The 23,563-nt window shown below is 43.2% G+C and overlaps 1 protein-coding gene across 8 annotated transcripts in view; it reads right to left on the bottom strand.

Moving 5' to 3' along the window:
• The window catches only part of LOC128703343 (PDZ_signaling and DUF4749 domain-containing protein Zasp66), a 325,662-nt gene that overhangs the window by 5,478 nt on the left and 296,621 nt on the right, over nt 1-23,563 (bottom strand). For 7 of the 8 annotated variants that reach the window (XM_070085326.1, XM_070085325.1, XM_070085330.1 and 4 more), the window contains 2 exons: nt 9,795-10,230; nt 1,236-1,310 (listed from right to left, as the gene is read on the bottom strand). In XM_070085326.1, the coding sequence (XP_069941427.1) occupies nt 1,236-1,310; nt 9,795-10,230 (511 nt within the window). The remainder of the gene's footprint in view (nt 1-1,235; nt 1,311-9,794; nt 10,231-23,563) is intronic. The other variant, XM_070085328.1, reaches the window with a different exon arrangement.

The following is a 23,563-nucleotide window of genomic DNA, read 5'->3' as shown; positions in this document are numbered from 1 at the left end:
CAGCAAGTACCACGTAACACCAGCAAGTATCACGTAACACCAGCAAGTACCACGTAACACCAGCAAGTACCACGTAACACCAGCAAGTACCACGTAACACCAGCAAGTACCACGTAACACCAGCAAGTACCACGTAACACCAGCAAGTACCACGTAACACCAGCAAGTACCACGTAACACCAGCAAGTACCACGTAACACCAGCAAGTACCACGTAACACCAGCAAGTACCACGTAACACCAGCAAGTATCACGTAACACCAGCAAGTACCACGTAACACCAGCAAGTACCACGTAACACCAGCAAGTACCACGTAACACCAGCAAGTACCACGTAACACCAGCAAGTACCACGTAACACCAGCAAGTATCACGTAACACCAGCAAGTACCACGTAACACCAGCAAGTACCACGTAACACCAGCAAGTACCACGTAACACCAGCAAGTACCACGTAACACCAGCAAGTACCACGTAACACCAGCAAGTACCACGTAACACCAGCAAGTACCACGTAACACCAGCAAGTACCACGTAACACCAGCAAGTACCACGTAACACCAGCAAGTACCACGTAACACCAGCAAGTACCACGTAACACCAGCAAGTACCACGTAACACCAGCAAGTACCACGTAACACCAGCAAGTACCACGTAACACCAGCAAGTACCACGTAACACCAGCAAGTACCACGTAACACCAGCAAGTACCACGTAACACCAGCAAGTACCACGTAACACCAGCAAGTAGCGCGTAACATCAACAAGTAGCACGTAGCACCAGTAGTAACACGTAATACCAGCAAGTAACGCGTAATACCAGCAAGTATCACGTAGCACCAGCAAGTACCACGTAACACCAGCAAGTACCACGTAACACCAGCAAGTACCACGTAACACCAGCAAGTACCACGTAACACCAGCAAGTACCACGTAACACCAGCAAGTAACACGTAGCACCAGCAAGTAGCGCGTAACATCAACAAGTAGCACGTAGCACCAGTAGTAACACGTAATACCAGCAAGTAACGCGTAATACCAGCAAGTATCACGTAGCACCAGCAAGTACACGTAATACCAGCAAGTGGCACGTAATACCACCAAGTAGCACGCAATACCAGCAAGTACCAAGTAACACCAGCAAGTAGCACTAGTACATAGCACCAGCTAGTGTCGGAGTATATATGGGGAGGGTGGTGGTAGGTAGGTAGGTATAGGAGGGCGGGAAGGACAGACCTTAGGGCCTCCTGGTCTACGGGGTTGCTGAGCCTCCTGTAGCTGAGAGTAGTTGTAGTAGTAGTAGTAGTCATCCTGGAGGAGGGGTAAGCTGGTCAGAGCTCCACAACCTACACTCACCTCCGTCCACGATACTTGCATTACTTTACCACACCTCACACCCATCTAATTTACATTTTTTTACCCATACTTGCTGCCTCTCTCTAGACAACACTGCTGTACACCGTCTAAATCATGTCTCATACCCGTCTAAGCTCCATCTTTTACGCGACTGCAACGCACCAGGCGCTCATCTCAACAAATACTGATGTCTCAAAGCAAAACAACATCCCTGATTTTGCTTATCTCAGATGACTTGGTTTGTTGGTTGATTAGTCTTCAAGCTTATCGGCTACTCAGAGGAGTAGTTAGGCTGCAGGTCACTTGTTCATCACCAGTCAAGAATACTTTGCTCAAATCACCATTTTAGGAAATAAATTAGTGTATATAAACTGAAAGATTAAGTTAGGATAGGTAAGATTCGTCAGGAAACAGAACAAGTGTTTCCTGACGTGGGTCTTAGTCATATGACCCGTTGTTGGAGCTTTTGGTCGTCTGATCGAGGCCTTCCACTGGCTTACCCGTCCACCCTTTTGAAAATTAAGGTTATAATCATAAACACAGTAATGAAATAAGAGATACTCACTTCTATGTATATATATATATGTTTTTAAAGAATATGTTGTTTTTATTTTTTATTTTATTTAAAAAAAAAGATTGTTCCCTGCAAATAAATAAGTAATACTGTAGTGATAATCCTGTGAGCATCCTGGCAAGAGGAGCATACTCACATTTAAAAAAAAATCTTGAATTCAATGCTTGTATAAGACTAAATTTGAAGGAAAAGTCTGGCAACTCCTGCTGTCAGCAGCAGTAATGACATGTACGTGGGTGTCAGCTGACTCTTGTGCACTGAGATCCTATCGAATGATTGGCTTAAGGGACTTTAATAACCCAAGGGTATCCTGTCTCTGGCAAGGTATGCCATTTAAATTAGTAAACAAGTGGACCAAACACTGATCCTTGAGGCACCCCGCTAGTCACCCCTGACCTAGTGTACCACATCTTACTTCATTACTTTAAAAAATCGCTATGCCCTAAGAAACTCTTCTTTTTCAGTCATCATTTCTACTTATTTTTTTGGTAATCCTCCCCCCCTCAAAATATTTTATTCTGTGGGTTTATTTACAAATATTTCAATGCAGAAACAGAATTATGCTCACTCTCTTATAGGATAAATTTGCTCTATAACATCTTATGAAGATTGAGACACTTATGCAACATATGGGAATCTTTAATCAGGAAACGTTTCGCCACACAGTGGCTTGATCAGTCCGATACAAAGTAGAAAGGGGTAAAGAGAGGAGGAGTTTGAGGTAATCAGTCCCTCACTCACTCCTCCTCTCCTTACGCCTTTCTACTTTGTATCGGACTGATGAAGCCACTGTGTGGCGAAACGTTTCCTGAATAAAGATTCCCATATGTTGCATAAGTGTCTCAATCTTCAACTTGTCGGTTTTTCAAACCATTCATCACACATAACATCTTATAGATGCCGGTAGTTGCAACACATGTAACTCCTCTTGCAGCCCATAACGTGTATTAAGATACAGTCCTTATTTATTTTCTATTATCTTTCTAAGACTTGTATATTGTCTTTTTAATGAGGTTATTTCCAGTTCTTCTAGTCTTGGTTATTCATATTTATTTTTAATTCCGGAATCTGTTTTATTTTTTAAAACGTTTTGGACAGCATTCTTGCCATTAATTGTCCATATTGCAGAAAGTTATCTTAAAAGTTAATCCTGGGTTCTTTCGTTTTCTGAGTTTTGTAAAAAGGCTGTGGCTCGTACGTTGGACTCCATGCGACCAGCAGTAACAGCCTAGTTGATCAGGCCCTGATCCACCAGGAGGCCTGGTCATGGACCGGGCCGCGGGGGCGTTGATCCCCGGAATACCCTCCAGGTAGACTCCAGGTAGACCAATTTGTATTTAGCATCTGATCTTCACATTCTTCCCTGATTTCCATATGTCAGCTCCCTGACTGACCATTCCTTCAGGACCCAGGTCCTCTTGTAACGTCTTCCTGCCTTGTCAGGTATTCATTAGCTTTGCATCCTCAAACAAAAATACGTAGGACTCTCGCCAGGCGTGTTGTTTACGTATATTGCGAACTGAACCGGCTCTTGTGGGCCATCACTCTAATATATGTTCATTCCAATTCCTCTTCCCAGACCTTCAACTGACTCTTGCAACTCAGAATGTTATTGATCCACCGAAGTGCTTTTCCCGTTATCCTATTTTGCTCTTAAAGTTTGAGGATTTTATTTGTGGGAAACTGTCAAATGCTTCTTAAATCTTAGAATTATACAGTCCGGTCATCCCCCTGTCTCTCTCATGCTGAATCTCTCTCTCTCCATATGGAAGTCCAATACGCTTGTAAGGAACGATTTATATTGTTAGGTAAATGGACACAGATGCAACAAATGCGACATTTTACTGTGGCAACGTTTCGCTCTACAGAAGTGATATATTACCATAGTAAAATGTCACAATAGTTGCATCTGTGTCCATTTACCTAACATTTTCTACGTAATTCTTCCATTATTATGATTTACCTTCTTAAAACCTGTCTTGACCACAAGCTGTCATGTGCCCCACCACTTTCCTTATTATCGTCATCACTACCATAGTACCACAGTTCACTGCTGCGAGTGTATCCTCTTGGTTGAATATTGGAACGTCATTTGCTGTTTTTTTCCACTCTCCGGAAGGTGCCCTGTCTCCATTGGCTTAAAGATTTTCACTGACCGCGCTTACAGATCTTCCGTTCCCTACCTCAGCACCCAAAGCAGTGTCTTGTTTGGTCCCATTGCTTTTGATGTGTCAGTTCTACTTAGTTTCTTTCCTTTGCTGCTGGTTCTTTGAGATTACCTTAGCTTCCTCAGTGACACTCTTATTTATCTCTTTACAGGCCCCATTGCAGTAAGCTCTCTTCCCTCAGTACTTTTACTTCGTCTTTTGGGTATTGGGTATTTGGGTATTGTTAAGGTGGAGTGGCTGGAGAAGTGCTTAAAAAGGTGAGATTTTCTTGCTTTCTGCTGTCGCTTCTACTAAGAAGGAATAATGACTGGGTTGGGCGCTCCATCACTCTCCTCTCCTCTCTATGCTACTCCACCAATCCTCTCATTTTACATCCCCTTGTTTGGTGAGCTCACAGCGTTGGTCCTTTCAAGTTCGATCCTGCTTTATGAAGACATTTTTACTGCATATCTTTCTAAGACATTTAGAGCTACTTTCGTAATGCTAGATAGCTGTGCTACAATAAATCACGGAACTTTACACACGGAACTTTATAACCCGCACATATGAGAGAGGAGCGTATGATGATGCCTCGGTCCGACCTGGACCATTTACAAAGTCACTTGCTATGGGTTCATGGCCCACTGGTTCCGTGATTTATTTTCACTCGTGTTATTACGATTTCGTGAGTTGTGTTGCTATAATTATTTTGACTAACCGCTTCAATCTACGACAGTACCTTCTGACCAGCTACAGACACGCTCAACTACACGGTCTCCTCAGGACCTATGTCGACAATTCATATTTCTAAATCATCATTATTATAACATTCATGCTTCGTTTCACCTGCCTGGGAAGCTTGTTGTCACTCCATTTGCTGGTCTGGGGAAGCTTATTGTCACTCTTGCTTGCTAGTCTGGGGAATCATGTTGTCACTCCAGCTTGCTAGTCTGGGGAAGCTTATTGTCACTCTAGCTTGCTAGTCTGGGGAATCATGTTGTCACTCCAGCTTGCTAGTCTGGGGAAGCTTATTGTCACTCTAGCTTGCTAGTCTGGGGAAGCTTATTGTCACTCTAGCTTGCTAGTCTGGGGAAGCTTGTTGTCACTCTAGCTTGCTAGTCTGGGGAAGCTTGTTGTCACTCCAGCTTGCTAGTCTGGGGAAGCTTATTGTCACTCCAGCTTGCTGGTCTGGGGAAGCTTGTTGTCACTCCAGCTTGCTGGTCTGGGGAAGCTTGTTGTCACTCCAGCTTGCTAGTCTGGGGAAGCTTGCTGTCACTCCAGCTTGCTAGTCTGGGGAAGCTTGTTGTCACTCCAGCTTGCTGGTCTGGGGAAGCTTGTTGTCACTCCAGTTTGCAGGTCTGGGGAAGCTTATTGTCACTCCAGCTTGCTAGTCTGGGGAATCATGTTGTCACTCCAGCTTGCTAGTCTGGGGAAGCTTATTGTCACTCTAGCTTGCTAGTCTGGGGAAGCTTATTGTCACTCTAGCTTGCTAGTCTGGGGAAGCTTGTTGTCACTCTAGCTTGCTAGTCTGGGGAATCATGTTGTCACTCCAGCTTGCTAGTCTGGGGAAGCTTATTGTCACTCCAGCTTGCTGGTCTGGGGAAGCTTGTTGTCACTCCAGCTTGCTGGTCTGGGGAAGCTTGTTGTCACTCCAGCTTGCTGGTCTGGGGAAGCTTGTTGTCACTCCAGCTTGCTAGTCTGGGGAAGCTTGCTGTCACTCCAGCTTGCTAGTCTGGGGAAGCTTGTTGTCACTCCAGTTTGCAGGTCTGGGGAAGCTTATTGTCACTCCAGCTTGCTGGTCTGGGGAAGCTTGTTGTCACTCCAGCTTGCTGGTCTGGGGAAGCTTATTGTCACTCCAGCTTGCTGGTCTGGGGAAGCTTGTTGTCATTCCAGTTTGCTAGTCTGGGGAAGCTTGTTGTCACTCCAGCTTGCTGGTCTGGGGAAGCTTATTGTCACACTAGCTTGCTAGTCTGGGGAATCATGTTGTCACTCCAGCTTGCTAGTCTGGGGAAGCTTATTGTCACTCTAGCTTGCTAGTCTGGGGAAGCTTATTGTCACTCTAGCTTGCTATTCTGGGGAAGCTTGTTGTCACTCCAGCTTGCTGGTCTGGGGAAGCTTATTGTCACACTAGCTTGCTAGTCTGGGGAATCATGTTGTCACTCCAGCTTGCTAGTCTGGGGAAGCTTATTGTCACTCTAGCTTGCTAGTCTGGGGAAGCTTATTGTCACTCCAGCTTGCTGGTCTGGGGAAGCTTGTTGTCACTCCAGCTTGCTGGTCTGGGGAAGCTTATTGTCACTCCAGCTTGCTGGTCTGGGGAAGCTTGTTGTCATTCCAGCTTGCTAGTCTGGGGAAGCTTGTTGTCACTCCAGCTTGCTGGTCTGGGGAAGCTTATTGTCACTCCAGCTTGCTGGTCTGGGGAAGCTTGTTATCACTCCAGCTTGCTAGTCTGGGGAAGCTTGCTGTCACTCCAGCTTGCTAGTCTGGGGAAGCTTGTTGTCACTCCAGCTTGCTAGACTGGGGAAGCTTGTTGTCACTCCAGCTTGCTAGTCTGGGGAAGCTTGTTGTCACTCCAGCTTGCTGATCTGGGGAAGCTTGTTGTCACTCCAGCTTGCTGGCATGGGGAAGCTTGTTGTCATTCCAGCTTGCTAGTCTGGGGAAGCTTGTTGTCACTCCAGCTTGCTAATCTGGGGAAGCTTGTTGTCACTCCAGCTTGCTGGTCTGGGAAGCTTGTTGTCACTCCAGCTTGCTAGTCTGGGGAAGCTTGTTGTCACTCCAGCTTGCTAGTCTGGGGAAGCTTGTTGTCACTCCAGCTTGCTAGTCTGGGGAAGCTTGTTGTCACTCCAGCTTGCTAGTCTGGGGAAGCTTGTTGTCACTCCAGCTTGCTAGTCTGGGGAAGCTTGTTGTCACTCCAGCTTGCTGACCTGGGGAAGCTTGTTGTCACTCCAGCTTGCTAGTCTGGGGAAGCTTGTTGTCACTCCAGCTTGCTGACCTGGGGAAGCTTGTTGTCACTCCAGCTTGCTGGTCTGGGGAAACTTGTTGTCACTCCAGCTTGCTAGTCTGAGGAAGCTTGTTGTCACTCCAGCTTGCTAGTCTGGGGAAGCTTGTTGTCACTCCAGCTTGCTAGTCTGGGGAAGCTTGTTGTCACTCCAGCTTGCTAGTCTGGGGAAGCTTGTTGTCACTCCAGCTTGCTGGTCTGGGGAAACTTGTTGTCACTCCAGCTTGCTAGTCTGGGGAAGCTTGTTGTCACTCCAGCTTGCTAGTCTGGGGAAGCTTGTTGTCACTCCAGCTTGCTAGTCTGGGGAAGCTTGTTGTCACTCCAGCCTGCTAGTCTGGGGAAGCTTGTTGTCACTCCAGCTTGCTAGTCTGGGGAACCTTGTTGTCACTCCAGCTTGCTAGTCTGGGGAAGCTTGTTGTCACTCCAGCTTGCTAGTCTGGGGAAGCTTGTTGTCACTCCAGCTTGCTGGTCTGGGAAACTTGTTGTCACTCCAGCTTGCTGGTCTGGGAAGCTTGTTGTCACTCCAGCTTGCTGGTCTGGGAAGCTTGTTGTCACTCCAGCTTGCTGGTCTGGGGAAGCTTGTTGTCACTCCAGCTTGCTGGTCTGGGAAGCTTGTGACTCCCACTTGTGACTTGTTATGCTAGCATGGAAAAGCTTGTTTTGGCTTCTAGATCGTCTGCATAAAGTTAGGTGAATATTATCCCAGAATGAGAGCATGACTGTCTCCATCACTACACTCTCATTGTCAGAAATTGTAGACCAATAACTTGTATAAGCAAACATTTGTATTTATTTAGTCTTTTGTATTTAGCCTTTTAACCAGCTGTGGCCAGACTCATGTCATGAACAGTTTTGACATGTTATGGCCTGACTCATGTCATGAACAGTTTTAACATGTTATGGCTTGACTCATGTCATGAACAGTTTTGACATGTTATGGCCTGACTCATGTCATGAACAGTTTTGACATGTTATGACCTGACTCATGTCATGAACAGTTTTAACATGTTATGGCCTGACTCATGTCATGAACAGTTTTAACATGTTATGGCCAGACTCATGTCATGAACAGTTTTGACATGTTATGGCCTGACTCATGTCATGAACAATTTTAACATGTTATGGCCTGACTCATGTCATGAACAGTTTTAACATGTTATGGCCTGACTCATGTCATGAACAGTTTTAACATGTTAAGGCCTGACTCATGTCATGAACAGTTTTAACATGTTATGCCTGACTCATGTCATGAACAGTTTTAACATGTTATGGCCTGACTCATGTCATGAACAGTTTTAACATGTTAAGGCCTGACTCATGTCATGAACAGTTTTAACATGTTATGCCTGACTCATGTCATGAACAGTTTTAACATGTTAAGGCCTGACTCATGTCATGAACAGTTTTAACATGTTAAGGCCTGACTCATGTCATGAACAGTTTTAACATGTTATGGCCTGACTCATGTCATGAACAGTTTTAACATGTTATGGCCAGACTCATGTCATGAACAGTTTTAACATGTTAAGGCCTGACTCATGTCATGAACAGTTTTAACATGTTATGGCCTGACTCATGTCATGAACAGTTTTAACATGTTAAGGCCTGACTCATGTCATGAACAGTTTTAACATGTTAAGGCCTGACTCATGTCATGAACAGTTTTAACATGTTATGGCCAGACTCATGTCATGAACAGTTTTAACATGTTATGGCCAGACTCATGTCATGAACAGTTTTAACATGTTATGGCCAGACTCATGTCATGAACAGTTTTAACATGTTATGGCCAGACTCATGTCATGAACAGTTTTAACATGTTAAGGCCTGACTCATGTCATGAACAGTTTTAACATGTTATGGCCAGACTCATGTCATGAACAGTTTTAACATGTTATGGCCAGACTCATGTCATGAACAGTTTTAACATGTTATGGCCAGACTCATGTCATGAACAGTTTTAACATGTTATGGCCAGACTCATATCATGAACAGTTTTAACATGTTATGGCCAGACTCATATCATGAACAGTTTTAACATGTTATGGCCAGACTCATGTCATGAACAGTTTTAACATGTTATGGCTAGACTCATGTCATGAACAGTTTTAACATGTTATGGCCAGACTCATGTCATGAACAGTTTTAACATGTTATGGCCAGACTCATATCATGAACAGTTTTAACATGTTATGGCCAGACTCATGTCATGAGCAGTTTTAACATGTTATGGCCAGACTCATGTCATGAACAGTTTTAACATGTTATGGCCAGACTCATGTCATGAACAGTTTTAACATGTTATGGCCAGACTCATGTCATGAACAGTTTTAACATGTTATGGCCTGACTCATGTCATGAACAGTTTTAAACTGTCTTAAATGCACATCCTAAACCAGATTTAGTACATCCTGACTTCATGACGTCATTTAGTGAGATCGCAACAAAATAGATATATGTAAGTGAACATTTTTTAAACCTTCAGACTAAGAGAATATTTGTTATTGATTCCTTTAATTTACAATTAACGAAAAATATATATTCAAATATTTTTAATTTCCATTATTAATCTGAGCGAGTGATTAATTTTTGGGAGCTCACGTATCTAACAAGTCTAAAAATATTGTCGTCAGTTTTATATTTCTTGTAAATATACATTTATTAGCCAGAGATATACTTATGAATCATTTGCTAATGTGTATTAAACTAGAAAAATGACTAACCTCATACATTGGAATCTTCTCGCGATCGGTGGTTATGTGTTGGTTCACTGGCCTGCTCTCAGCTAGGGTGGCGGAGAGGACAGCAGAAAGACCCGTCTTGGGTGGACTCAGGAAACTTCGGGTCCTGGGGTCTATCAGCGTCTCACTGCTCGGTTTCATAAGGGTGGGCAAGAGTTCGGAGACCGGTGACCGTGGGCCAGGCAGCGCGTTGGTTCTAATTGGTGGTCTCTGGCCTGGTTTAGGGGCCACGGGCGCCGTGTACACTTCAGAGTAGATGGGATCATGTTCCTTCAGAGATGTGTAGTTTGCTATCTTCTGAGGATCGACTGGCGCGTCAGTTTCCTGAAGGGCGCGCCAGGTGGCACTTGACTGGGGATTATATTCTTTGGAAGGGTTGAGGATCACCTGCACGGGCTTGTGTGCGGGGATTGGGGTGCTAGGCGGAAAGAAAAAAAAAGGCGGAAATTATGCACAGGTTAGCATGCAACGAAATGCTCACCAATTAATAAAGACAGTACAGTAAAGTTCAGACATTATGATTAAACAGAGACAAATAGTCATTAATACATTATGTCTAGTTATAAACTTCTCTTTTTTAATTAGGGATCATCGATGTAGCCATTATCAAGTAGGGATTAAAATCAAATTGACAATTAGTGTCAAATGGGGCCGGCGCGTGCGCAGCTGCGCCATACTAAGGGTAAGACATTGGTTACCAAATACAGCATAAATGGCTATATGATCATCTATATATTAGCAAGCTTTAGTGGCTAAGGTGTGGATGCTGTGCAAGGGTAAGGAAGGCGGTGAGGCTGATTAAATGGAGTAGACTTTGGATTCAGTGGGGCCATGCTCAGTGATGAGCTGACAGTTTTCTTCCTCGTGGATAATCTGCCAAGTAGCGCTCTGCTCTGGGTCATACGTCAAGGGCATTCCGCGGAGTCCCATGTGCTTCTGGGGCTTATTGACGCTGCACACACAACACCAGACAGCAGGGAAGGCAGCCACGCCAGACACAGCAGAGAAGGCAGCCACGCCAGATACAGCAGGGCAACCAGCCACGTCAGACAGCAGGCAGGCATACCCAACACCAGACACAGCAGGGAAGGCAACCACGCCAGACACAGCAGAATAGGCAACCACGCCAGATAGCAGGCAGGCAGGCAGGCAGTCCCAACACCAGACACAGCACACCAGACAGCAGGCAGGCAACCATAAGCCAAAAAATTGTACAGGCCAGTGAATGTACGATTCACGTTAATTGTTCAGAGTGAAAATTGAGTTAGTTTTAACGATGGGTTTGTAGAACAATGCGCAGGTGTCCACAGGTTATCCCAAAGGTAACGGTGAACATGGCAAAGGTGAGCATGGTAAAGGTAAGGTAGACACACAATGTTAAGTGCAGGGAGAACCAAATGAGAGAGAAAAATCGGCATAATAATATAGGAAATTACATTTTTTAAACCCATTTCAAAAACAAAAATGTTGAGCAAAATATTTGTTATAAATATAGGAAGGGAGCAAAGCCAAAACAACATGCGAGAGTACGTAATATGGACAAAATACAAAGTCTCAGACAAAATGAGGGGCGAATAGAGAGAATTATGGGTAAGTAAAGGTGGTGGTGAGGATGAACACAGGGTTAAGTGTAAGACGTGGATGTGACCGTGACGAGCGTTGTGCGGTGGTGACGGCGAGGACGGCCGAGGTGGACACAAGTTGTTGCGGTTGACGGTGTTACATCCGTCAGCCACCCAGGAGGAAACAGAGAGTGACAGAATATTAGTGAGTTGAGCTACAGCTGCAAGCGGGAAGTGCTGAAAAATCTACTCATGTGGCAAGAATATCGAATATTGGATTCAGGATGCTTTTGGCGAGGCCTCTCATTCCTACAGTAATACTTTTACCCGTGGAATGAGTCTCAAGGACTAACCTGAAACTAATACACATTGATCTTGCCACATTATTAAAATGCATTCCTCTTTATCATTACACCAAAACTAGTTTTATTGGCCGTATACATATACAATACGCCCTATAGTCATTAAAAAAAACGTAAGTCATATACACTGAGCAGATAAAACATTCCTATAGTACTCAAGGTTACGACTAACAATGTATGCACGTAAACAGTCACTTTGACATGTAGATACTACAAGCACACAGTGGAGTACTAACATGCCCTAGCGACCAGTCTTCCTCTACCAGCAGCTTAAGATACCACACACAAACTTGTCATATTACTTACAAATAGCATAATACACACATACAAGATAGAGGCAGCCTATGATTTGTATTAAAAAGAATCTTAATACTTATAATAATACCCAAAGTAGCAGGATAAAAGTTGAAAACAGAGGTTCAAAAAACATATTTGTAATTATTCGAAAAAAAAATGGAAAATAAGGATATAATATAAAGTTTGTAAGAAATATATATATATATATATATATATATATATTGGATGTCCTGGCCCTAAGCGAAACAAAGCTGAAGGGGGTAGGAGAGTTTCAGTGGGGGGAAATAAATGGGATTAAATCTGGAGTATCTGAGAGAGTTAGAGCAAAGGAAGGGGTAGCAGTAATGTTAAATGATCAGTTATGGAAGGAGAAAAGAGAATATGAATGTGTAAATTCAAGAATTATGTGGATTAAAGTAAAGGTTGGATGCGAGAAGTGGGTCATAATAAGCGTGTATGCACCTGGAGAAGAGAGGAATGCAGAGGAGAGAGAGAGATTTTGGGAGATGTTAAGTGAATGTATAGGAGCCTTTGAACCAAGTGAGAGAGTAATTGTGGTAGGGGACTTGTATGCTAAAGTAGGAGAAACTTTTAGAGAGGGTGTGGTAGGTAAGTTTGGGGTGCCAGGTGTAAATGATAATGGGAGCCCTTTGATTGAACTTTGTATAGAAAGGGGTTTAGTTATAGGTAATACATATTTTAAGAAAAAGAGGATAAATAAGTATACACGATATGATGTAGGGCGAAATGACAGTAGTTTGTTGGATTATGTATTGGTAGATAAAAGACTGTTGAGTAGACTTCAGGATGTACATGTTTATAGAGGGGCCACAGATATATCAGATCACTTTCTAGTTGTAGCTACACTGAGAGTAAAAGGTAGATGGGATACAAGGAGAATAGAAGCATCAGGGAAGAGAGAGGTGAAGGTTTATAAACTAAAAGAGGAGGCAGTTAGGGTAAGATATAAACAGCTATTGGAGGATAGATGGGCTAATGAGAGCATAGGCAATGGGGTCGAAGAGGTATGGGGTAGGTTTAAAAATGTAGTGTTAGAGTGTTCAGCAGAAGTTTGTGGTTACAGGAAAGTGGGTGCAGGAGGGAAGAGGAGCGATTGGTGGAATGATGATGTAAAGAGAGTAGTAAGGGAGAAAAAGTTAGCATATGAGAAGTTTTTACAAAGTAGAAGTGATGCAAGGAGGGAAGAGTATATGGAGAAAAAGAGAGAGGTTAAGAGAGTGGTGAAGCAATGTAAAAAGAGAGCAAATGAGAGAGTGGGTGAGATGTTATCAACAAATTTTGTTGAAAATAAGAAAAAGTTTTGGAGTGAGATTAACAAGTTAAGAAAGCCTAGAGAACAAATTGATTTGTCAGTTAAAAATAGGAGAGGAGAGTTATTAAATGGAGAGTTAGAGGTATTGGGAAGATGGAAGGAATATTTTGAGGAATTGTTAAATGTTGATGAAGATAGGGAAGCTGTGATTTCGTGTATAGGGCAAGGAGGAATAACATCTTGTAGGAGTGAGGAAGAGCCAGTTGTGAGTGTGGGGGAAGTTCGTGAGGCAGTAGGTAAAATGAAAGGGGGTAAGGCAGCCGGGATTGATGGGATAAAGATAGAAATGTTAAAAGCAGGTGGGGATATAGTTTTGGAGTGGTTGGTGCAATTATTTAATAAATGTATGGAAGAGGGTAAGGTACCTAGGGATTGGCAGAGAGCATGCATAGTTCCTTTGTATAAAGGCAAAGGGGATAAAAGAGAGTGCAAAAATTATAGGGGGATAAGTCTGTTGAGTGTACCTGGTAAAGTGTATGGTAGAGTTATAATTGAAAGAATTAAGAGTAAGACGGAGAATAGGATAGCAGATGAGCAAGGAGGCTTTAGGAAAGGTAGGGGGTGTGTGGACCAGGTGTTTACAGTGAAACATATAAGTGAACAGTATTTAGATAAGGCTAAAGAGGTCTTTGTGGCATTTATGGATTTGGAAAAGGCGTATGACAGGGTGGATAGGGGGGCAATGTGGCAGATGTTGCAAGTGTATGGTGTAGGAGGTAGGTTACTGAAAGCAGTGAAGAGTTTTTACGAGGATAGTGAGGCTCAAGTTAGAGTATGTAGGAAAGAGGGAAATTTTTTCCCAGTAAAAGTAGGCCTTAGACAAGGATGTGTGATGTCACCGTGGTTGTTTAATATATTTATAGATGGGGTTGTAAGAGAAGTAAATGCGAGGGTCTTGGCAAGAGGCGTGGAGTTAAAAGATAAAGAATCACACACAAAGTGGGAGTTGTCACAGCTGCTCTTTGCTGATGACACTGTGCTCTTGGGAGATTCTGAAGAGAAGTTGCAGAGATTGGTGGATGAATTTGGTAGGGTGTGCAAAAGAAGAAAATTAAAGGTGAATACAGGAAAGAGTAAGGTTATGAGGATAACAAAAAGATTAGGTGATGAAAGATTGAATATCAGATTGGAGGGAGAGAGTATGGAGGAGGTGAACGTATTCAGATATTTGGGAGTGGACGTGTCAGCGGATGGGTCTATGAAAGATGAGGTGAATCATAGAATTGATGAGGGAAAAAGAGTGAGTGGTGCACTTAGGAGTCTGTGGAGACAAAGAACTTTGTCCTTGGAGGCAAAGAGGGGAATGTATGAGAGTATAGTTTTACCAACGCTCTTATATGGGTGTGAAGCGTGGGTGATGAATGTTGCAGCGAGGAGAAGGCTGGAGGCAGTGGAGATGTCATGTCTGAGGGCAATGTGTGGTGTGAATATAATGCAGAGAATTCGTAGTTTGGAAGTTAGGAGGAGGTGCGGGATTACCAAAACTGTTGTCCAGAGGGCTGAGGAAGGGTTGTTGAGGTGGTTCGGACATGTAGAGAGAATGGAGCGAAACAGAATGACTTCAAGAGTGTATCAGTCTGTAGTGGAAGGAAGGCGGGGTAGGGGTCGGCCTAGGAAGGGTTGGAGGGAGGGGGTAAAGGAGGTTTTGTGTGCGAGGGGCTTGGACTTCCAGCAGGCATGCGTGAGCGTGTTTGATAGGAGTGAATGGAGACAAATGGTTTTTAATACTTGACGTGCTGTTGGAGTGTGAGCAAAGTAACATTTATGAAGGGATTCAGGGAAACCGGCAGGCCGGACTTGAGTTCTGGAGATGGGAAGTACAGTGCCTGCACTCTGAAGGAGGGGTGTTAATGTTGCAGTTTTAAAAACTGTAGTGTAAAGCACCCTTCTGGCAAGACAGTGATGGAGTGAATGATGGTGAAAGTTTTTCTTTTTCGGGCCACCCTGCCTTGGTGGGAATCGGCCGGTGTGATAATAAATAAATATATATATATATATATATATATATATATATATATATATATATATATATATATATATATATATATATATATTCAACTTACCGGCCGTCTCCCACCACAGCAGGGTGACCCAAAGTTTTTCGTCATTTTACATTTAGTAATGTAAACGGGACAAGGGAGTTACTAGCTACTTGCTCCCGGCATTTTAGTAGCCTCTTGCAATGCACATGACTTAAGAAAGAAACATTCATTTGCTTTAAATCATCCTTTAGACTCCAGCAATTTAAAAATCCTAATAAATGTTCTAATTCCCTGGATCCTAGATTGTTCGAGTCTTTATTTTCACGTAAGTTGAAGCCAGAACTTAATAACTATGAAGAATCAATGCAACTCCTCACTGTTAACAGCCTTCCTTAGTCTACCTCTGAAGATGTGTTTAGGGGACACTTAGATATATAGAACTGGACGTCAGAACTTAATATCCAGGAGAAATCAGTTAAATTCTTTATTGTTAATAATTTGAAATAGTAATTATTTTCATATAATCTTGTATGTTAGTTTTATAGAATAATTCTGATTATTTTGTATTTTTTAAAGGAATTTTTCATAACATTACTTTTTGTTTACTTTGTCCATTAAAAAAATTAATTATGCCTTATAATTATTTTTCTGCATTTCGGATCGACACCATGCCTAACCCTTCTAGGGTAGGGTAGGTGCCTGAGTCCGAGCCTTTAGCTCATAAGACTGTCATTCCCATTCGCCCCCTTGGGGCGGGGATGGCAGACCAGAGAGGCCTAGCTTGTGGCTAGGCCTGGGGACAGTTGGTCCCAAAGATGAGGAGGTACTTGTGCCTCCTTCCATGGCAGACTTAGGTCTCAGACACTCCCTAGACAGGGAGCCAAGGCCGGGCCACCACTTGGAAAAGGCCCGGGCCGGGAGAATACCGGCGAATCAACAACAACAACAATTCTTCATTTATCTCTTCTTAAATATAGTTCTAATTTGTTTAAGTATACTTCTATTATAACTTTGTACTGTTTCAAAATTAATTTTTAATTATAATTATAAATGACTTTGAATGCTGAATCACTCTTTTTGTAATTTTAGATTAAGATGGATAATGGTCCATCTGGAACGTTAATAATAAAGAAATTGGATGTCCATTTAGATGGTATTTTTCAGTCTTGGTCCTATTTTTTAAGCTGAAGATTAGTTTCCCATGTACAACCTCAATTGCAATATATATATATATATATATATATATATATATATATATATATATATATATATATATATATATATATATATATATATATATATATATATATGTATATATATATATATATATATATATATATATATATATATATATATATATATATATATATATATATATATATATATATATATATATATTGTATATATATATATATAGAGAAGTACCACCTCTATAGCTGGAATGGGGACCCTCATCCTCAGAGAAGACAATAAACGTACCTCAGGGAAAACTCAAGGTTCTCCCCGGAGCTGTTTGAATATTTTCTTCTCCTACCACCCCCTATATTTATATTCTATGTGAACATTTATTAATAAACAAAATACATTTACAGAAAAAAACATAAACATGAATACAATGGCACAATGTATCAAAGATGATGAATTTCCTCCAGCTCCTCCGAGGCTGGACGTGAACCAAGTATGCAGCAAGCATTTCCCCTCTGGATGGCGACGCTGAGGCGCTGGAACATGAAAGTGGCTGCCCTTGGGTCCCTGGTGGTGTCGATGAGTCTGGAACCCAATTCTTTAAGGAAACGTGTGGCATTTTTTCCCCATGATCCCAAGGTCTCTGATCCCACTGGGACAAATTGATACTGTTGGCTAATGTCCCTGTACTTGCTGATCTTGTACTCCTCCCTGTGGTCAGCAGCTCCTCCCCGTCGCCCCACACTGTGATGGATATAGGTGTCAGCCAGTGTGGACACACAGGTATAGTCCCATGCTAAGAGCTTGCCATTCTTCCAAGGATAGATGGTGATCCCGTCGGGGCGGTTTGCTGGGTTGTGGGTATTGTTTGCTGCAAGTGATCGTGGCTCCCTCTCGGCAGGGCATCCAGCTGTAGCAAGGGTTCTCTTAATGATGTCGTTGACCTCATTGTGTCTTGCATGCCAGCCCTTGGTTTTGGAACAGTTAAGACCATGTAGACCGTATTGGTCTGCTTGCACTTCGCCGCAAATACACATATATTCTGTGTGAATTGGGGCAGCAAGGCGCAGAGCCACTGCAATACGGAGGGTCTTAGGGTCGAGTCGCGTTCCCATATATATATGTATATATATGTATATATATATGTATATATATATATATATATATATATATATATATGTATATATATATATATATATATATATATATATATATATATATATATATATATATATATATATATATATATATATATATATATATATATATATATATACCAAGAACTCATTTAAAATTAAGTTCTTTCTAAAATTTTCTCTTATACGTTTAAATATATATTTTTTCATTTATGTTAATGTAAGAAATATAATTATTTTGTACCAAAAGAACCTTAGAAAACTTACTTAACCTTATAACCTTATTATAACAAGCGCAATCCTCTTCAAGGGGGCTCCTTGGCGTGGTGAAGAGGCTCTTGGTCTGAGGAATTAGACCTGTTGGTCTCCTTCCTCAGACCAAACCTAATTACCCCCCAATCCCCCCTTCCCTATCCCATCCTCCCTACCCTCCCTTTTTCCTTTCCTCCTCCTCCTCCCCATCCCTCCCTTATTCCCTTCCTCTTTTTGGCCTTTGGGATTCTTCCCACAGGCACACTAGTTCCTAGGTAAGGGAAAGGGTACCGGGGTCAATCCCATTCCATTGAGATTCTTGGCGATGGTGTAGTTTGCCGTGGAATCTGGTCTCTCGAGGGGTGGCTGTGGGTGTCTTTTGGGTGACAGGTGTATCTCTGGAGGCCTCCTTTTGGATTCCGGGGGTGGTGGCCAAAGGAGGTATGCTTTGTGGTGGATATCCAGCCACCCTCTCTTTTGTCCACTGAGGTAGCTCGGCAAATGTGAGGTTGCTATCCCAGACTGCTGGTTTACTGGCATGAAGGGTAGGGTATGGCACTAGTTCCACGCCACATCTGCACTACTTGTGGTGCTGAGGTCCTCTTGGGCGTGGAGGGAGATTTCCGGCCCTTTCATTTATCCTAGGAACTATTCCTCATCATTCTTCCCTTTTTTATTCTTTTTTTATTTTTATTTTCTTTTCTTCTTTCTTTTTTTTTCTTAAAAACAAAAGGAAAGAAGTAACCTAACCATGGAAGACCCAGTCCATGACCCTGCTACCCCCAGGCCCCTTACTGATACTGCACCCTGTTCTGACCCTGCCTCGTTTTTTGATCACTCTTCAGACACTCCTGAAGCCCCTGTACCTCTTGCTGGTGCTGCTTCATCACCAGCTTCAGGTGCCGGGGTTTTGACTGACTCCTTCGATTTGTCTGACCTCCGCTCTCCTTTGGCTATGCTTCCGGCCTCTTCCTCTACAGTGCGGCAAATTTTCAAAACGTCGGACCAACTCTGGTCCCACTCCTAAACGCCAACGTCAACTGCCTGATGATGATACTTTGCCACCTTCTCATTCTACTCAGAAAAGACGGAAACCCCATGCACTCCTTTCCACGCTCAGTTTCAGAATGCACAATGGACTAAATTCTTTACGACCGACTTCCTCTATGGCCTATCTTTCCGACCATAGTATTGGCAAGGCGCTCCTATGCCATGTTGGTAGAGATATTTCCTTTCATGCTCTCAAGAGCGGTACATGCATCATCAATGACTAGAATGCTACCCAAGTTCATGATCTTTCCCTTCTTTCACATATTGCTACTATTCCTGTCACTATCGAAGAACATCATTCCCTCAATTCTTGTAGTGGTACTGTTATTCTGCCCCATACCATAGTCCAACAGAATTTCCAGACATGTGGCAATGATATTCTCGAACAGCTGGAACTCCAAGATCTCCCAATCCTCAAAGTAGACACTAATGTCCTTCCTGCCCGTGGGCGGAGATGTTACCCTTGCAGTGTGGCTCAATTAACTTTCGACAGCTGTGAACTCCCATCCTCTGTTTATGTAGCAGGACATCAGTTACAGGTTTGAAAGGTGATCCCTATACTGCAACAGTGTAGAAATTGAGGGCGATTTGGTCACCCAGTGAAATATTGCAGATCTATAGCCAAATGCCCAGTCTGTGGTGCCGATGACTATTCTAATACATCTTGTAGTCGACCTCCCTCTTGCCTTAATTGTCATGAGGCTCACCCTTCTTACTCTTGCTTTTGCCAAGTCTACTTAAATGAGCGAGAAATCTGCTGCCTCAAAGAGGCAGAAGGTCTCCCTTATACTATAGCAGTTTCTCATCTCCGCCTCCAAGGGGGACTACCCTGTATTTCTTATTCTTGTGATTCTAAATGTACCCCCCCTTCTGGGGTCCCATCTTCTGCAACCTCCTCTGTGGTTACCCCTCCCATAGTCACTCCTGTCTCTAATTCTTTTGCTGTCCTGGGCTCAGAAGTCCCTGCTTCAACACTTCAGTCTGTTCTCACATATTCATGTTCTCCCTCACAAGCCCCAGTATCGACAAAACCTCATACGACACCTCATACTTCTCAGAAGTCCAAAAAATCCCCATTGCTCAAATCTCCTTTAACCCCTCATTCCCTTCTTCCATCTCCACATTTTACCTTTCCAGTCTCTGTACCTGGTTCTTCCCCTCTCAATGGCTCTGTTACAAGTGCGGAGGTTCACCCTCCTCCTCATACTGTGCCTTCCTCCCCTGTCCCCTCCCAAGTTTCTTCCTCTTCTGCCCCCTCCCACACTTCTCCAGTTCCCTCCACTCTTTCGTCCCCCCCCTACTTTGGCACAGTCCATTACTGCCCCAATCTTTACTCACCCTCCTCCTTCCATCTCCAATATTATCTCCCATACAACGTCTTTGAATTCCAAAACACTTGAAGCTATCTCAGAATATATTGCAGAGACTAACCCATCAATGGACACTGATTTGCCCCCTGCTCCTTCTCTTTCCTCTCCTCCATCTGTACAACTCCTTTCTTCACAGCGCTCCGTTCCTTTGCTCCTTGAATGTTTTCCGTTGCTGCCACATGTGAACTTTTCAAACCCCTTTAGTCTGTAGGTACCCTTACCTACAGATTTCTGGTATCTTTATCGTTACTAATTATGGCCTATTTACAGTGGAATATCTGCGGCCTCAGGGGTAATACAGGTGAGCTTCAGGTGTTGCTTTCTCAGTTTTCCTTTGTAGGTGTTTGCTTACAAGAACCAAAATTACACTCCGCTGTTATCTCTCCCATCTCAGGCTATAATTTAGTGTATTCTTCAGATCCTTTTTCTGATGGGACCTTTAATGAAAGTGCCCTTCTTCTACGTACTGATATTCCATACCATCAGCCATTTGTTCGTACTTCACTGCATTACACTGCAACCCATATCCACTTGCATAAGTGGTATACAGGCTGTTCTTTGTATCTCTCTCCTTCTCAGGCATTATCTATCCCAGATGTTGCCTTTCTTGTCTCGTCCATACTGCCACCACTTCTGTTACTAGGCGATTTTAATGCTCATCATTTCCTCTGGAGGTCTCACTGTGATTCCCGAGGCATTCAGTTGGAGGCTTTTCTCGCTTCTCACCCCCTCCATGTTTTAAATACAGGTACTCCCACTCATTTTAATCCTCATACTCATACTCTCTCTCTTGCATCAACTTCTCAGTGAGCTCTTCCTCCACTGCACTAGATTTCACCTGGTCTGTTCTCCCAGACTTACATGACAGTGATCATTTTCCAATCATTGCAAACTGGGACCTTTAGTCGCAACTAACTGCTTTTAGTGAGGGTCCTTCTTTGTCCTCCATTGATGAGCTTTTACACCTCTTCTCGTCCTCAGTTTTAACTGCAGCTACTCATTCTATACTCCAAACCTTGGGCAGGCATTCTCAGAAGTGAGTGCCTTGGTGGTCTCTTGCTTGTGCTCGTGCAGTACATTTGAAACGAGCTGCGTGGGGCAGGTACTGGTACAATAGAACCACTGAGAGACTTCTTGATTTTAAGCAGAAGCGTGCAGTCGCTCACTATGTTATCCATGACGCTAAACGCACTTGCTGGCGAGATTATGTTTCCACCATCACCTCTGCTTCCTCTATGAGTGCAGTCTGAAAAAAAGTACAGAAACTGAGTGGTAAATACTCTCCTGACCCAACTCCTGTTCTGCGGGTTGCCGGTGTTGATATAGGAAACCCTCTTGACATTGCCATTGAAATTGGTAATCATCTGGTCCATATTTCTCAGGGGCTTCATCTATGCCCCTCGTTTCTTTCCTCAAGGTCTGCCAGAGAGTTAGCGCCCTTAGACTTTTCTCCTCTCAAAGAAGAATCTTATAATGTGCCTTTTGCACTTAAGGAACCGGAGGCGACACTCTCAGTTTGCCAATCATCGGCAGATAGGCCAGACGACATTCATATCCGGATGTTACAACATTTACATCAGTCAGCCCTTGAAGTCCTCTTACAACTCTTCAATCTTATTTGGTCACAATGAATTCTTCCCAAGCTGTGGAAATCTGCCATTGTTCTCCCTTTCCACAAACTGGGTACTACAGGACATGATGCCTCCCACTACCGTCCCATTGCTCTTACCAGTGCAGTTTGCAAGGTGATGGAACGTCTGGTAAATCGACGTTTAATGTGGTATTTAGAGACACACAACTGTCTCTTCACTAGTCAATATGGCTTTCGTAAGAACCGTTCTACCATAGACCCCTTACTGCACTTGGATACATATGTTCGTAATGCATTTGCAAATAACCATTCAGTTATTGTCATTTTTCTGACCTTGAGAAAGTATATGACCCTACTTGGAGGTATAACATTTTGGCCCAAGCCCACTCCTTAGGCCTCCGAGGCAATCTACCATCCTTCCTTAAGAACTTCTTAACTGACAGACATTTCGGTGTTTTGGTTAACAATATGCTGTCCCCGGACTTTGTCCAAAGTGAAGGTGTCCCCAGATGTGTTCTGAGCACAACACTTTTTCTCCTTGCTATAAATGATTTGGCCTCTCTTCTTCCATCCAATATTTGGTCATCCCTCTATGTTGATGACTTCGCTATTGCTTGTGCAGGTACTGACTGTCACCTCATTACAGTTTCTCTCCAGCATGTGGTCAACCGTGTTTCCCATTGGGCCACCACGCATGGGTTTAAATTTTCAACTACTAAAACTCACCAAATTACTTTCACTAGACGCTCTGTCATCTCCGATCATCCTTTGTACCTCTATGGCTCATGTATCCCTGAATGTGATAGTCAGGTTTCTAGGTCTTCTCTTGGACCGTAGGTTATCCTGAAAACCTCACATTACCTCTGTGAAGGCAACTTGTCACAGCCAGCTGAACTTTCTTAAAACCCTTGCTCATCTTTCATGGGGAGCTGACCATCGAACTCTCCTTCACCTACATTCAGCCCTAATTTTATCGAAACTCAATTATGGTGACCAGATCTATTCAGCGGCCTCTCCTGCTACTCTCTCTAGCCTTAATCCCATCCATCACCAGGGATTACATTTATGCCTTGGTGCTTTTCGCTCTTCCCCTGTTGAGAGCCTCTGTCCTGAAGCGAATATTCCATCATTGTCTGATCGCCATTATGCCCATTGCCTTTGCTACTATGTTTGCTCTCATGGTCTCCGCAACCCTTCCATATATAGAACAGTCACCGATATTAATAGACATTATTTGTTCGTCGCCCCTGTTTGCTCCGTCCCTTTTCTCTTCGCCTCCATTCACTCTTGTCTTCCCTTCAGTTACCACCTTTCTATGTTCATGTCACATCTCACTTTTCCCTGCCCCCCTGGGAAGTTCCAGCTGTTCGAGTCTGTTCTTTCTCACTCCCTTGCACAAAAGCCCAACTGCCTACGGTAGCTTTCCGCTCCCTCTTTTTCTTGACCACTTCCGCTCTCATTCTCATGCCATCCCTGTATACACAGATGGCTCTAAGTCTTCTGACGGCGTCGGATTCGCAGCAGTGTTTCCGAACAGTGTCGTGCATGGGCATTTACTACCCTCGGCTAGCATTTTTACTGCTGAATTGTATGCCATTCTTGTAGCACTTATTCGTATTGCATCTATGCCT

The sequence above is a fragment of the Cherax quadricarinatus genome, chromosome 15 (assembly GCF_038502225.1).
Source record: "Cherax quadricarinatus isolate ZL_2023a chromosome 15, ASM3850222v1, whole genome shotgun sequence".
In the NCBI taxonomy this organism is placed as follows: Eukaryota; Metazoa; Arthropoda; class Malacostraca; order Decapoda; family Parastacidae; genus Cherax; species Cherax quadricarinatus.
The sequence above is the reverse complement of the archived record's forward strand: the minus strand, read 5'-3'. Positions and strand labels throughout refer to the sequence as shown.